Below are 15,211 nucleotides of genomic sequence, written 5' to 3'. Positions count from 1 at the left end.
GCAATTGCTTGGAAGCATATATTGCTTAATAAGCAGGGAAACTGAGGCTGGTATTTCTGCTTAGAAAGACACGAGATTGACAAAATTAAAGCAATCTGAAATTCTTTGTCTTACAAGCAACATCTTTCTATTAATTTATGAGATATATGGCTTGATAACAGTGATTTTAAAAAAAGAATATATGTAGCTTCATGGGTATGTATAAATCTTTTGTTCTGAAATACCATGAATAAGGAACATGGCAAAAAAAGGCAACACATCCCAGAGTCTAAGCATATCATTGTCAGCATGACAGGCAGGGGGATCTTAGGGGACTCATATTTCCACATTTTATTTTCTAGAAAGAAAGAAAGAAAAGAAAGAGAGAGAGAGAGAGAGACAGAAAAGAAAAGAAAAGGAAAAAGAAAAGAGAAAAGAAGGAAGAAAGAAAGGCTTGAGTCATGACACTTTTTAAAAATCCCTACCTATACCTAATCAGAATCTACAGGAGATAGGATAAATAAAAGAAAATTGTAGATAATAGAATCATAAATATTTTAGGGACTTTTGCAAATCACTTTGCATATGCATTTTTAAAATGTCAAATGTATTGTTTATACTTATACAATATGTATTAAATATTGAAAAGGATTTAGAAAGAGACTTTCATGTATTAAAAAAATTCATCATTGGGCTTTGAAGATAATGTTTATTTAATAAAAACATCCAAGTTTTTCTTTGCCCAAAGCATTTTAAAGTAATGAAGAGAAAGTGGGTCTTCCCATGAGCACATTTGTAGGGACAGTAAGCTAGAAGGGGGGAGTTTGCAAAATATTTCTTAGAGTCATCAATTTAAACCCATCTGGAGAAGCAATCAGTAATTCTATAATAAAACACTGGCTCTACAACATACCACTATAATACCCCATGTGGGATCCATTTTTTGTAACGTACTTACATACATAGTATTGTTCAAGACCAAATTTGAATACATGCTAATTGTTTCACACGAGAAGAGGCAGACAGGGATATCTGTCTGTATCTATCTAAACAGATAGATTATATAAATTATAGTCACAGGTATGGGTGATATAGATACGAATGCAGATATAGATACATACCAACTTAAAAATGTAAATAAGTTTAAGGTGGGAATAGACAAATTAATAAAGATTAATTTCATAAGTAGGATGTTGTACTACCTTCCGACTCTCCTATTATGTTGAATCCAGGGTAAATTATTGGTCAGTCAGACAGATGTCCTAAGCTAGCTTTTCGGGTGAACAAAGCTGTGTCAGAGAGAGTTACTCCCTCCAATCCTGGGATCCAGCAACAGTAAAAATGATCTGCGGTGCTGCTTCCCATGACACTGGCTCATGAGTTTTGCCTTTGACCCTTTAGTCTTAGCTGCAAGCTCTATTCATACCGACCACATCTTGTCTGAGCCCTACAAAAACCACAACCTGGAAAGCCTGCCCAGATACACCCTTGACTGCTGCCAACGACTACCACAACTCTAACCACAATCCAACCCTTTGGTACAGCACCACTTCATACCAAATACAAGTTGATCTACATCTCTTTTTGTCTTTCTACAAGTTAATCTATATCTAATCAGTTTCAAAGTAAATCTTGTAAGACCACTCCACTCCCACATCCTTCCATCCCCATTTCCCAGAGGAAAACAGAATTAATCTTAGTGTTGTTCTTTTCTAACACTTAGGCTTTTTCCTGCTGTTAACAAAAATCAGATGGCATTATATATATATATATAGTCATCTGATTTATATATATGTATATATAGTCATCTGATTTATATATGTATGGTTAACTGATTTATATATGTATATGTATATTCATCTGATTTCTATATATTCATCTGATTTATATATATGTGTATATATACACACACACATATAGCTTTACAACTTGCTCTTTTCACTTACAACTTATCATTCAGGTCAGTTTATATAGATTTACCTCATTCTCATATTATTTGATTGTATGAACATATCATAGTCTACCTAACCATGACCCTACTGATGGTATTACAGGTTTCAACACTGTGTTATCACAAACAAAGATGCAGCAAATATCTCTGACATATAACTTTAAGTACTGTTGCCCTCATTTCTTTATAAGACAGTTTTTTAGAAGTGAAATTGTTGAATCATAGGGGATCCTTTAAATAAATGCTGTCAAATTATTAAGACCAATTTTAGACTTCGCTTTCCTTATCTTAACTTTTTCCTTGGTAGATTCAAACCCAGTCAATCAAAGTCTATGGAAATTTCCTTTGTAATATCATCCTGCCATTTATTCCTGACCTGATATCCCCTTGGCTATATTTTTAAGCCTTTTTTATACCTTAACATTCTTAGACACTGACTTTAGCTTCGGAGCTGGTTTTAGATATCCTTTCTACACATTATTGCCATAGTAATCTTCTCAAACCTTGCCTTATGCATATCACAGCTTTGTAATTTTCCATGGGTCCCTAATGCCTAAAAAATGAACCTTAACTATGCATTCAAGATCCCTCACAATCAGACTACAATCTTTTCTCATCTTGTCCTAAAATTTAAGAGAGAATGAGAGACAGAGACTTACCATGATCCTCACATTCTTAGGCACTTGCACATGCCTTAAATATTTAATCCTTACATCAGTTTCAGAGTTTTATGATATTTTTATTATATAGAAACTGATGGGTTGGGGAAGAAATTTGCTTCCCATCACACAGCTGTAGCATCTAGAGTTGCGGTTAGTATAGTATATCTGACTGTTAAGGTCATGTACTTAACTATCACACCATATTTCAACTCGATTTGGTAAATATTTATTCAACATATACTACATGTGAAGTACTTTATTAAGTGCTACAGATGATTAAGAATGTGAAACGATGGCACACAATTGACACTTAATAATGGTGCCTGCTTCCCCAGCAGCAGCTCTTTCCAGGTAGCTATACTTTATGCCATGTGACTCTGCCCCTGTCAATAGCTGGTGAAAATAAAGGTAGGCACCTGTTCTCATTGTCGATTGCAGTGTAACAGACACCCCACAACTCAGCGGCTTAAAACAATGACGATATTTATGCTGCTCCAACTCTGCAATTTAGCTAAGGCTCAGAGAGAACATCTTGTCTCTGCTTCACTCAGCATCAGCTGGGGACACGAAAAGGAAAGGACTAGGAATCATCTGAAACCTTACTCACTTGTCTGGAGGTTAGTACTTGCTGTCAGCTGGGTCCTCAGCAGGGGCTGTCACCAGGAACACCTCACATAGTGACCCTATGTAGTCTTTCCTCTTCCTCATGACTCAGGACCTAGGTTCCAAGGGCCAGCTTCTCTGAAGGGCCAGGAAGAAGGTGTTTACCTTTTAGAACTTAGCCTTGAAAAGCACATAGCATAGCATCACCTCCACTAGTATTTACAGGCCCATCCAGATCCAAGGGGAGAAATGTAGACCCCACCTCATGATGGAGGGCTGCCAATGTCACATGGTGGGATGAGCCAGTGGGGTCATTTTTGGAATACAATCTGCCACAGCACCTACAGACATGCCAATGACCTTTCAGAGAAAGATAATCCAACAACCAAATTCTTTTTCAAGTGATATGACTTAAGAACAATTGACAGAATAAAACAGCTGCTGGAGAGACTAATCTGAAAGGACAAATTGCAGAAAGAGAAGAAAGTGGCCATGATGAAGCATGTGTTCACTGAAGTTATGAGCCAAATGGAAGTCAGGAATAAGAAGCCCTGATTCACCTTTAAGTCCCCAACAGAGCACAGTGTCAAATGCATGGTACGTGCTCACAGTTGTCATATGAAGAAATTCATGAATGCTGGAAAGAGGGAAAACAAAAGGAAAGGTAAGTTTGGAAAGGGAAGATGAGATTCTACAGAGATACGTTAAGTTTGAGAATCCAGTTGTAGCTCCTCACTGACGTGTCTAACAAGCAATTAGGGAAGCAGATCTGTAGCTCAGACGAGAGAGCAAGCGTTAGGGACAGGGCTTAGGAAGCCATGAACAAGGGAAGCTTTGGCTTTGAATGAGATTACCAAATAATCTTGTATTAGTCCATTTTCACATGCTATAAAGAACAACCGGAGCCTGGGCAATGTATAAAGGAAAAAGATTTAATTGACTCACAGTTCCACATGGCCAAGGAGGCCTCAGGGACTCTACAATCAAGGCAGAAGGTGAAGGGGAAGCAAGGCATGTCTTACATGGCGACAGGAGGTGAGGGGGACTGCCAAACACTTTTAAACCATCAGACCTCATGAAAACTTACTCACTATCAGGAGCACAGCATGAGGGAACCACCCCCGTGATCCAATCACCTCCCACCAGGTCCCTCCCTTGACACACGGAGATGACAATTCGAGATGAGATTTGGGTGGGACACAGAGCCAAACCATATCAAATCTACATTATTCAGGTGGAATAATGAAGTGGTTAACATTATAGGCTTTGAATCTGAGAACCTGGATTTAGTGTCTATAATACCTGCTTCACCACTCACTGTGAGTTTTCTTAGGTTTAGTTGTTTAATATCTCTGTACCTCAGGATCCTGTCATAACACTGTTATAGTAATGAAACTACCTCAGCGGGCTGTGTGTGAAGGGGTATGATGCCTGCAAAGTGCTTAGAACACAGTCTGCATAGAGTAAGAAATCAGTGCACATTGGTTATCTAACTGTTATCAGTTTTTTAAAAATATCTAAAGTTTAGGAACGAACAGAGGAAGAGCCAGAGAATACCGGCAGGAAGTTCTTATGCAACCTTGTACAATATTCCTTATAAAAGTTTGAAGTTACATTCATTCCTGAGTTGCCTAACATCAAACAGTTGTTGATCTATTAATAAAGAAGGGGTGGCATGGAGAAGAGTGTGTTCTATATCAATCTCTCTCAAAGTCGTGTTCTTTGGGGTGCATAGTAATTTGTGTTGTGCCAAAAAAAAAGAAAGTGTGTGCTGTACTCAAATAAATTTGAGAAATGCTGGATTAAACAAAATTAAGTAGATGTTTCCTCAGAGCCTATACTAAATGCATATACTAATATGTCCCATGGCTTGCTAAGGAGGGGCTATAGAATGTATAATTTTCAAAACTCCTCTTAGTTTTTTATGGGATCATTCTGTTAAACTGACATTCTGTGGGACACAATTTCTCAAAGCTAATCAAGGTTAGTGTTAAGCTTACTACAGAAGATTGTTTTGGGAAACTTCTTCAAAACACATATTACTGAACCTGGTCGAGCACGGTGGTTCACACCTGTAATTTCAGGACTTTGGAAGGCCAAGGCAGGTGGATAACTTGAAGCCAGGAGTTTGAGACCAGCCTGGTCAACATGGCGAAATCTCGTCTCTACTACAAATACAAAAATTAGCCGGGCGTGGTGATGCACGCCTGTAATCTCAGCTACTTGGGAAGCTGTGGCATGAGAATCACTTGAACCTGGGAGGTGGAGGTTGCAGTAAGCTGAGATCATCCCACTGCACTCCAGCCTGGGTGACAGAGGGAGACTCTGTCTCAAAAATAACAACAACAACGACAACAACAAAAACACATATTACTGAACCTACCAACACAGATTCTGATTCAGAAAGTCTGGAGTGAGGTTAAGGTACCTGTACTTTTATTTTTATTTATGTATTTGTTTGCATGTTTGTTTTAGAGACAGGGTCTCTCTATATTGCCCAGGCTGGTTGCAAACTCCTGGGCTCAAGCAATCTTCCCACCTTTACCTCCTGAGAAGCTGGGACTGTAGGCACCTGCCACCACTCCTAGCCAGGAACCGGTATGTTTAAAAAGTTCCTCAGTATGCTCTTGCCTCTGGCAACCCAGAAGAGGAATTTGACCCTGCCCATGATCCCTCTTTCCCTTTCCAAGCTGTTCTCAGGAAAGCAGCTCTACAAGAATGATAGCAAATCCAATAATATATCTTGGTTGATTTCCCAGAAATTCATCAAACACGCACAGCATGGAAGTTACTTATATACCTATTATACTTTCAGAACCCTTCAGACAGTCAACGTGGATGAAGGCTAATAATTTGATTACCATAAAAATATAACTAGGAAAAAATAGTTGTAGGCTTTACATATAAAGAAATTTGAACTACAGCCCCATAGAATTAGTGACAATCTGAATTTCCAACGGAACTTTGAGGCTGAGTCAGTTTAGAATATTTTTTAAAACTTGCTTAGAATTAATATCTAACAAAATGAGGATAGTTGTGTTTTCTGTATTACCTGTTTAAAATTTAATGTAAGAATAGACTCTGAGATTTTCTTGAAGCGCAGTTAGTGCTGAGCGTATACTGACCTAAGAACAGATATATTTCTAAATCTAATTTAGGAGAACCATTTTGGAAATAAGACAATTTTTTCTTGTGAACATTCTATCTAGGAAGAATTCAGCAGAATGAATATTCATCATTTAACATATTCCTATTTTTATAGTCTGCTTCAAAACTTTTATAGTAAAAATAAGATAAAAGTATAGCATCACTTCCAGATTTCTCTACACACTCAAGCAATTTTTCATTTTATATGTCTGGCAGGATGGGTTTTGATTGTGGTCACCCTCTTTGTCTCTTCCATTACCCCTGATACTGAGAGGGTGGGAGTGAGGATAAATTAGCGTATGAGAGGCCACCCACACTGAGCTCTTCCAGACTGAAACAAACAAACAAACAAACAAAAACATTAAAGAGTCAGAAAAACAAAATGTAACACATGTTCCTAGATTGGATCCTATAAAGAATATTATTGGGATAATTAACTAACTTGAATGGAGTTTGTGAATTTAATGTTAGTATCAATGACAATTTCCTGATTTTGATTATCGTGTATTGGTTATCTGAAAAATGCCCTTATTTGAAGGGTTACACATTATGCAAGAGTGATGGGCTCTCTGTTCACAATTTACTATCAAGCAGTTCCAGAAAAAAATGCTCTTTGTGCTATTTTGCAGCTTTTGACATCTGAAGTTATTTTAAAATTAACATTATCTTTAGCATTTTAAAAAGATAAAATTGATTTTATGGCCTGTGAGTTTATCATTGATTTTCTCAGGTTCTCTGGGAAAACTGTATCATCTGCAAATAGTTTTATTTCTTCTTTTCCATTTCCTATGAATTGATTTTTTTTCTTTTTTAATTTGTGTTGGTTATAATCTCTAGGAAAAAAAAAATTCAATAGATGCAGAGAGTAAGCATCCTTACCTTTTTCTAATCTCAGTGGAAATACCTCGAGTATTTTCTGATTAAACATAACACTGGGTTTAGGACCGAGGTATAGAAAAATATGCATCATCATTTCTTGGCCTTACGGCTAAGATCAAGTGTAGAAAATATGCCTCAATTTCTATTTTCTTGAGTGTTTTTATCAGGCATAGGCATTGAGTTTTGTTAAAAGCCCCCCGCTTTTTTTTTTTCTTGTCAAGTGTGGTGGCTCATGCCTGTAATTCCAGCACTTTGGGAGGCTGAGGCAGGAAAATTGCTTGAGACCAGGAGTTTAAGACCTACCTAGGCAACATAGTGAGGCCCCGTTTCTAAAAAATCAAAATAAAAATATTAGCCAGATAGAGTGGCACATGCCTGTAGTCCTACCTGCTTGGAAGACTGACGCAGAAGAATGCTTGAGCCCAGGAGGTTGAGGCTGCAGTGAGCTATGACTACATCACTGCATTCCAGTCTGAGTGACAGTGAGACCCTGTCTCCAAAAAAATGTGTTTAATAAAATAAAATTAAAAGAATTTTAAAAAGCTTTTTCCCCATCTGAGGATAATATATGATTATTCTTCTTATATCTACTAATATAGTATTTAAATTAATAGATTTCCTCATATTGAATCATCTTTGCATTCCAGAAATAAATCCTACTTGGTCATGGTATATTTTATTAATATGGTGTTGGATTCTGTTTTCTAATATTTACTCTAGCATTTTTGCATTGATATTGGATAATTGCTTGTAATCTTATTTACACATTAGAATCATTTTCCTCCATACCATTTTTAGGAGAACAGTTTCCATGAAAGGGAGCTTGGTGATAACAGAAGGGATAAAGAGACAATCTAATGCAGAAATAGAAAGACCTGACTTAGGGCCACATAGATTAAGGGGAGGTTGCTGACCCCTCCCTTACTGACTAGGTGACCTTAGAGAAGGTATTCCTCCTCTTCTGCCCTCAATTTCTTGTCTATCAATTAGAAGAACCTACCTTAAAAGACTGTGTGAGAATAAAATGACAAGATGTTGGTACAGATTTCAGTACAATGCCTGACACAATGTAAGCCCACGCAAACACTGGTATACTGCATTTTATTAGAAAGAACGATTTTTCTTCTACTGCTTCTCACATTATAATAATGTGGCATAAAGACATAAGTGGACAGATATCTCATAGTTTCATCAGGAGGCAGATAGTCTCCAATACCATTTTGTCATGATTACCAGGCCACAGAGGAGTTTAGGCAACTAACCTAGGGAGCTAGGTTTGTATTTTTTCTCTTCTTTTGTAGTTACTCCATTCCAGACTAGAAGTTTGAATTTATAATTTTATTTAATTAATTTTATTTATTTATTTTTGAGACGGAGTCTCACTCTGTCGCCCAGGCTGCAGTGCAGTGGCGTGATCTTGGTTCACTGCAACCTCTGCCTCCCAGGTTAAAGCGATTCTCCTGCCTCGCCTCCTGAGTAGCTGGGACTACAAGAGCCCGCCACCGCGCCCGGCTAATTTTTAGCTGTATTTTTGGTAGAGATGGGGTTCGAATTTAAACGGTGAGCTTTTCATGGTTATTGAGTAGGAGTAGGAGGAGGGGGGAACTGTAAAGGAATGAAAAAGGAAGAGAAAACTTCTTGAACCCCTCCTACATGCCAGGAACTAATTTAGATATATCTGCAGTTATACGTGAGGAAAGCTGGAAGGTTGCATCAGGGTTATAGAACTCAAGAACCACCTTGACAGGTGAATGGGTATGGGCATTGTCTCTCTATCCAACAGTTGAGGTCAACTTTTGTTCTTTTCTTCTCACTCATAACCTCTTCAAATAGAATAAAGAGATGCATTTTCTCTGGGTTAGGCTCTCAGTTACTCTAGCTCTAAGTGCTCTGAACACCAGGAAATCACTCTGTACAGGGTGTCAGCTGGGCTTCTAGGACCCCTGCGTGTGGAGGAGTTAAGGAGAGTAACCATTTATCAATACATTTATCCACAACATTTTTATTATGAATGTGTTTATTCTGCAACTCTTTATTAAGACTGCAGAGGTGGAAATGCTATCTATCACTGTAAGACTGATAGACCTAGAGCATTGTAGGAATGTCCTGGAAAAAGAAATTGGCCTGAAGATGTTGGCATTTGTGCGGAACCTAGAAAGTCGGAGTTAGAAAGCAAAGCAAAGCTTGTGGGAGACAGCACAGTACATGTATTCAGGAACAGACTCGCACATATCTAGGTCTGCATTTTGTCTTCCTGTCTTTCTTACTATTGACTTTGGACAAGTTCTTTATTTTTCTGAGCTTTAATTGTATTTCTGTAAATTTAGGGAAAAGTACCTTATATATGGGGTTATAGTGAACGTTAAAGGAGATAACGTAGGTAAAACATTTAGCACAGTGCCTGACTTATAATCGCTCAAATATAATGGCCATTATTATTATCTGGTCTTTAGTAGTATTCAGTTCTTGCCTCTGTCAACAATCTTTTCCTTAGACTTTAAGCTTCTGCTTCTTTTTATTTAAAGACTATTTTTTGGTTCACAGCAAAATTGAGATGAAGGTACAGAGATTTCTCATATATCCCCATCCTCACACAAACATGGCCTCTTCCCTTATTAACATCCCCAAGGGTAGTATGTGTGTTACAACTGGTAAACCGGTGAACTTATATTGATGCATTGCCATCACACAAAATCCATAGTTTACATTAGGGTTCACTCTTGGTATTGTACATTCTATAGGTTTAGACATATATAATAACCAATATCCACTATTACAGTATCTTACAGAGTATTTTCACTGCCTAAAAATCTTCTGTGAAGCTTCTTTTTTTTAAAAAAAAAAACAGCTTTTATTGAGATATAATTCACATACCATATAATTCACCTATTTAAAGTTTACAATTCAATGGTTTTTAATATATTCAAAGAGTCATCCATAATCTAATTTTAGAATATTTTCCTCACTCTCAAAAGAAAATCCACATCCATTAGCAGCACTCTCTATTCCTCTTTCATCTCTTCCCTACATCCACTTCTAGGTAACCACAAATCTATTTTCTGTCTCTATAGATTTACCTATTCTGAACAGTTCATATAAATGTAATCATGTAATATGTGATCTTTTGTGACTAGCTTCTTTCATTTAGCATGTTTTCAAAGTTCATCCATGTTGAAGCATTGTGTCAGTACTTTGTTCCTTTGTATTACTGAATGACATTCCATCGTATAGACATATCACACTTTATCCATTCACTTTTGAAAGACATCTGAGTTGTTTCCATTTTTTGCTATTACAAATAGTGACACCATGAACATTTACATACGAGTTTCTGTGAGAACATATGTTTTCTTTTTTTTTTTTTTTTTTTTTGAGACGGAGTCTCCCTGTGTCTCCCAGGCTGGAGTGCAGTGGCGTGATCTCGGCTCACTGCAAGCTCCGCCTCCCGGGTTCACGCCATTCTCCCGCCTCAGCCTCCCAAGTAGCTGGGACTACAGGCGCCCGCCACCACCCCCGGCTAGTTGTGTTTTTTTTTTTTTTTTTTTTTTTTTTAGTAGAGACGGCGTTTCACCATGTTAGCCAGGATAGTCTCGATCTCCTGACCTCGTGATCCACCTGCCTCGGCCTCCCAAAGTGCTGGGATTACAGGCTTGAGCCACCGCGCCCGGCCTTCTTTGGGGTATATACATAGGAGTGGAATTTCTGGATATTATGACAGCCTGTCAACCTTTAGAGGAACTGGCAGATTGTGAGCCAAAGAGGCATTTTGTGTTTCCACAAACACCCTATGAGTGCTCCAGTTTCTCCATTCTCTCCAATACTTGTTACAATCTGTCTTTTTTATTATAGCCATCCTAGTGGGTATGAAATGGTATCATATTGTGGTATTGATGTGCCTTTCCCAAATGGCTAAAGATGTTCGGCATATCTCCTTTGGAGCAATGTCTAAAATCCTTTGGGTATTTTGATTTTTTTATTAGACAGCGTCTCGCTCTGTTGCCGAGTCTAGAGCTCAGTAGCATGATCATACCTCACTGCAGCTCCTGACTCCTGGGCTCAAGCCATCCTCCTGCCTCAGCCTCCAAGTAGCTGGGAACACAGACACATGGCACCATCCCTGGCTAATTTTTTAAAATCTTTGGTAGAGACAGGATCTCTCTATGTTGCCCAAGCTGGTCTCGAAATCCTGGGCTCAAGTGATCCTCCTGCCTCAGCCTCCCAAAGTGTTGGGATTACAGGAGTGAGCCACCATACTTTGCCAAGTATTTTGAATTTTAAGAGTTTTACACATACTCTAGCTACAAGTCCCTTATCAGATATATAATTTACAAACATTTTCTTCTGCTCTGTGGGCTCTCATTTCACTCTTTTGATGGTATTGCTTATAGCACAAAAGTTTTTAAAGCTTCTTTTAAGTATAACTTATGGAAGTTTATATTTCAGCAGTTATCTCCTAAATAATATTCATGCTGGTAGACTTTCAGTGGAAGACTTGGCCTTGTTCTTCATGGACAAAAATGTGGCCCTCAGTATGTAAAAATCCTCTAATTATAACCTTCCCGTCACATAGCTGTTGACCTACATTGGCATCTACCCTTACCTGCTTTCACTACCCATTCTCTTGAAATAAAAAGAGCTTATTCTAGTCAATACCAACACTCCAGCTGGGTTCTTGACCTCATCCTCTCTCTATTCTCCCAGGACATTCCTCTGTCACTTAATCTCTCTGTTTCCTAGATCTTTAACATCTCTCTCAGCCTGTGAGACAGTTTGCCTTACTCCTTCCCATTTTGGAAAAAAAAAAAAAAAAAAAAACTTGTCTTGATCTGCATCCTCCAACTATACATCTCTAGTCTTGTTCTCTACCCTGCACTTCACTTGGATGCCCTACAGATATATTTCAATTCAACACGTCCAGAATTAAATTCCCCTCCTCACCCCACATCCGTTCTACTTCCAGTATTTCCGTTTGTAGATAATGGCACCATCATCCATCACTTACCCAAATCAAACCCTCTCTCCCCTGTACCCACCTTCTAGAATCAATAAATCATGTTGGCTTGATACGTTTTACCTCCCAGGTATATCATACAGTCTGCATCTCACTATTGTACATAAATGCCTTTAGTTTAGTTTCTTAGCATCTCTCCCCTGAATTATTGTATAGACCTCTAACTTATCTTTATTATTGTATAGACCTCTAACTTATCTTTCTACCTCCAATTCTGCCACCATTAAGGTTCATTCTCCTTAATATACCAAGAGCAACATAAACAAAACCTGGTATGTTTTAGCATTTGAATAGGAGATGGTGATTGTCACCTCATTAGGTAATGTACATCACTGGTTATGTGACTTTTGATAACTCATCTTCAGTCTCTGGCTCCTCATTTGTTAAATTAAAAAAAATGACAGCACTTAGTCTTAGAGACATTGTGAGAATCGAGTGGGACAATATTTGGCATACTAGGTGTACAACAAATGGGGGCCCTTACTTACATGACAGTGGGACCAGGTCATCTCCTGGGGCTCCCCTGTGTCTACAGAGAATATTAGATATGTCAGCTGTAGGAAGCCAGACTTAAAGTCAGGAACTCTTTGGGAAGCTCTTGAGAACAAGGACACTGGTTTCTTTCCCTATAACTTGGGATTTGTAAAAATTAGAAGAAATAATAAAGACAAAGTACCTAACAGGGTGGCTGGTAAATAATAAGCATGGGATGAAAAATAGAAAATAAGCAGCAACATGGCCAAGAAGAAATAACTATGCTAAGAAACTGGTTCCTCTTTTGGTTTAAGCATTGTCCATTACTCGTTTGCCAGAATTTGTCTATTCTAGACAAAAGTGTGCTTTTGTTGTTAGTGGTGCTGCTGGTGGTGAAGTTCTGTTGTTTTACAGGGAAGATAGCAGTGAAATAACAGGGTGATCCAAGACGTCTGTTTTTCAACTCTAGCAGCAGTTAGTTTTCCCGGATGTTCAAAATCTGTGTTCAACAGATGAAGTTCTATTGACCTTGAGTGTTCAGAGATCAGTTCAACTTTCCAATCATGGTACCTCTTTTTTCTTGCTGTGTGCAGGCTGGCACTGATCTCAGTTTATCCTTTGAGATTCAGCAGAAGATCCCAATGGAGGAGGATGATACCCAGAGAGAGGTGCCCAAGGAAGATGGAGTTGGTGATGTGCAACATTTCGGTGAGAACTTTATTGTCAGAGGTTTTCAGTACCTATTTACAAGTTCTTACTCCATCATACATATTGAGAATGAGCTGGCATTTTCAAGTAAAAACCCAGGAGTCCAGCAATCACTGGGGAAGAAAGCCTGAGGTTGGCAATTCTTACCCAGAACTCTGGTCACCTGCTTGTTCACAGGTCACCGTATCTTACTTCACTGAAGACATATACTGAGGTTTTATTTAAGCCAGATGCTGAAGGATGGGAAGACCCAAGCAGCTGGTGTGGAGGTCTTTCCCAGTGACTCATCAGTCACTCAGAAATCAAAGCCTGCACAAGAAAGGGTGGGATGGGATGCATAGAGAAAGACACCAAGCCTTTAGACTCTAGCAGAGCAGCTGATATTGACATCTCTAAGCAGGGAGGAGGCTCCAACACAACTACTCCCAATTCACAGGGTTTGCGGTTCTGGTTGAAATCTTTGCAAAGGTTTCCTCTGGCACTCAAACAGAATAAATAGTGTATATATTCCTCATTATTTGTTTATATACACATAAACAGTGTATATATTCCTCATTATTTTTTATTATGCCTCAGATGATCAAGTAACCAGACAGCTGAGGGATAAGCTTGGTTACCTAGTTTCAGCCAATCTCATTAGTATTTCCTTCTGACCAGCTGACCAGCTCTGTATTGCAAAGTCTTCTTGTGTTAAGGGAGGGCGATTCCAAACCAGATTTAATTTTTCATTTACTCATCGTGCTAAGTTCTAGACACAAGAAGTTAAAATAGAAAAATCAGTGTTAGGGCTCTCCAGAGAAACAGAACCAATAGAACACACACACACACACACACACATACAGAGAGAGAGAGAGAGAGAGAGAGAGACAAAGAGAGATTTTAAGGAATTATCTTACTAAGTTGCTCTATTGTGGGGCTGGCTGGGAATTCTGCAATCAGTTGGGAATGTATATCTTGAGCAGACACGGAAAATAAAACAGAAACATTGCAATATGATGATGTGAAATACTTTGACATCTAACCAAAACCAGTCATGGAGTTGGAGAAAGCTTTCTGGAGAGGGTGATTTCTGAAGCAACTATTGCTCAGTGAATTGTGGTTATGAAGAAAGAGATAAATGAATGTGACTCATGTGAATAACTGCAGGCAGTTTACTGTGACTGGAACGCTCCCTCCTTGCAGGAAGAGGAGGAAGGAATTGGCAAGCTATTAGGTGGGGAAATAACCTGGAGAAGCCAGGTGACATTTTTTGTTTGTTTGTTTATTTGTTTTTGTGCTAATCTGAAGATTCCAGATTTATTTTATCCTAAAGGCTTTGAGAAGTTATTGAAGAATTCTAAGCATTGGAGTGATGAGATTAGAGTTTTGGTAAAGACCAATTTATGTAATTATTTAACAAATATTTAATAGTGTCTGTCAGGTATGAAGTTCTGTTAGAGGCACTGGAAATATGACAATGAACAAGACAGAAAGATCCTGGTCCTCATACAGCTTAGAATTGTGTGCGGGAGATTAGGGGAAAAAAGATTAATAAAAGAACTTAAAATTTTAAGTACTGTTATTGAGACTTGATTTAGGAGCTTATTACAATTCCAGTATACTCCCATCCCATCTCACCTGGCCATCACATCCTGCTATAAGTGGAAGATTTAAATACTGAGTATTACTCAGCAACTGCCCTATACCCCATCCCATCTCATGGCCAAATACACAGTCTTGGATTTGATACTTCTAGACCCTCTTTCCAAAATGTGGATCTTAGCTTTTTCTTTAGGCTCTGCATCTTCCATTTCCTTG

At 38.4% G+C, this 15,211-nt stretch overlaps 1 protein-coding gene across 3 annotated transcripts in view; it reads left to right on the top strand.

The window, feature by feature from the left end:
• The window catches only part of PHLDB2 (pleckstrin homology like domain family B member 2), a 235,163-nt gene that overhangs the window by 90,710 nt on the left and 129,242 nt on the right, over nucleotides 1-15,211 (top strand). For all 3 annotated transcript variants that reach the window (XM_050778855.1, XM_050778858.1, XM_050778857.1), the window contains exon 4: nucleotides 13,300-13,414. In XM_050778855.1, coding sequence (XP_050634812.1) covers nucleotides 13,300-13,414 — 115 coding nt within the window. The remainder of the gene's footprint in view (nucleotides 1-13,299; nucleotides 13,415-15,211) is intronic.

This window comes from Macaca thibetana, chromosome 2 (genome assembly GCF_024542745.1).
Source record: "Macaca thibetana thibetana isolate TM-01 chromosome 2, ASM2454274v1, whole genome shotgun sequence".
In the NCBI taxonomy this organism is placed as follows: Eukaryota; Metazoa; Chordata; class Mammalia; order Primates; family Cercopithecidae; genus Macaca; species Macaca thibetana.
The sequence above is the reverse complement of the archived record's forward strand: the minus strand, read 5'-3'. Positions and strand labels throughout refer to the sequence as shown.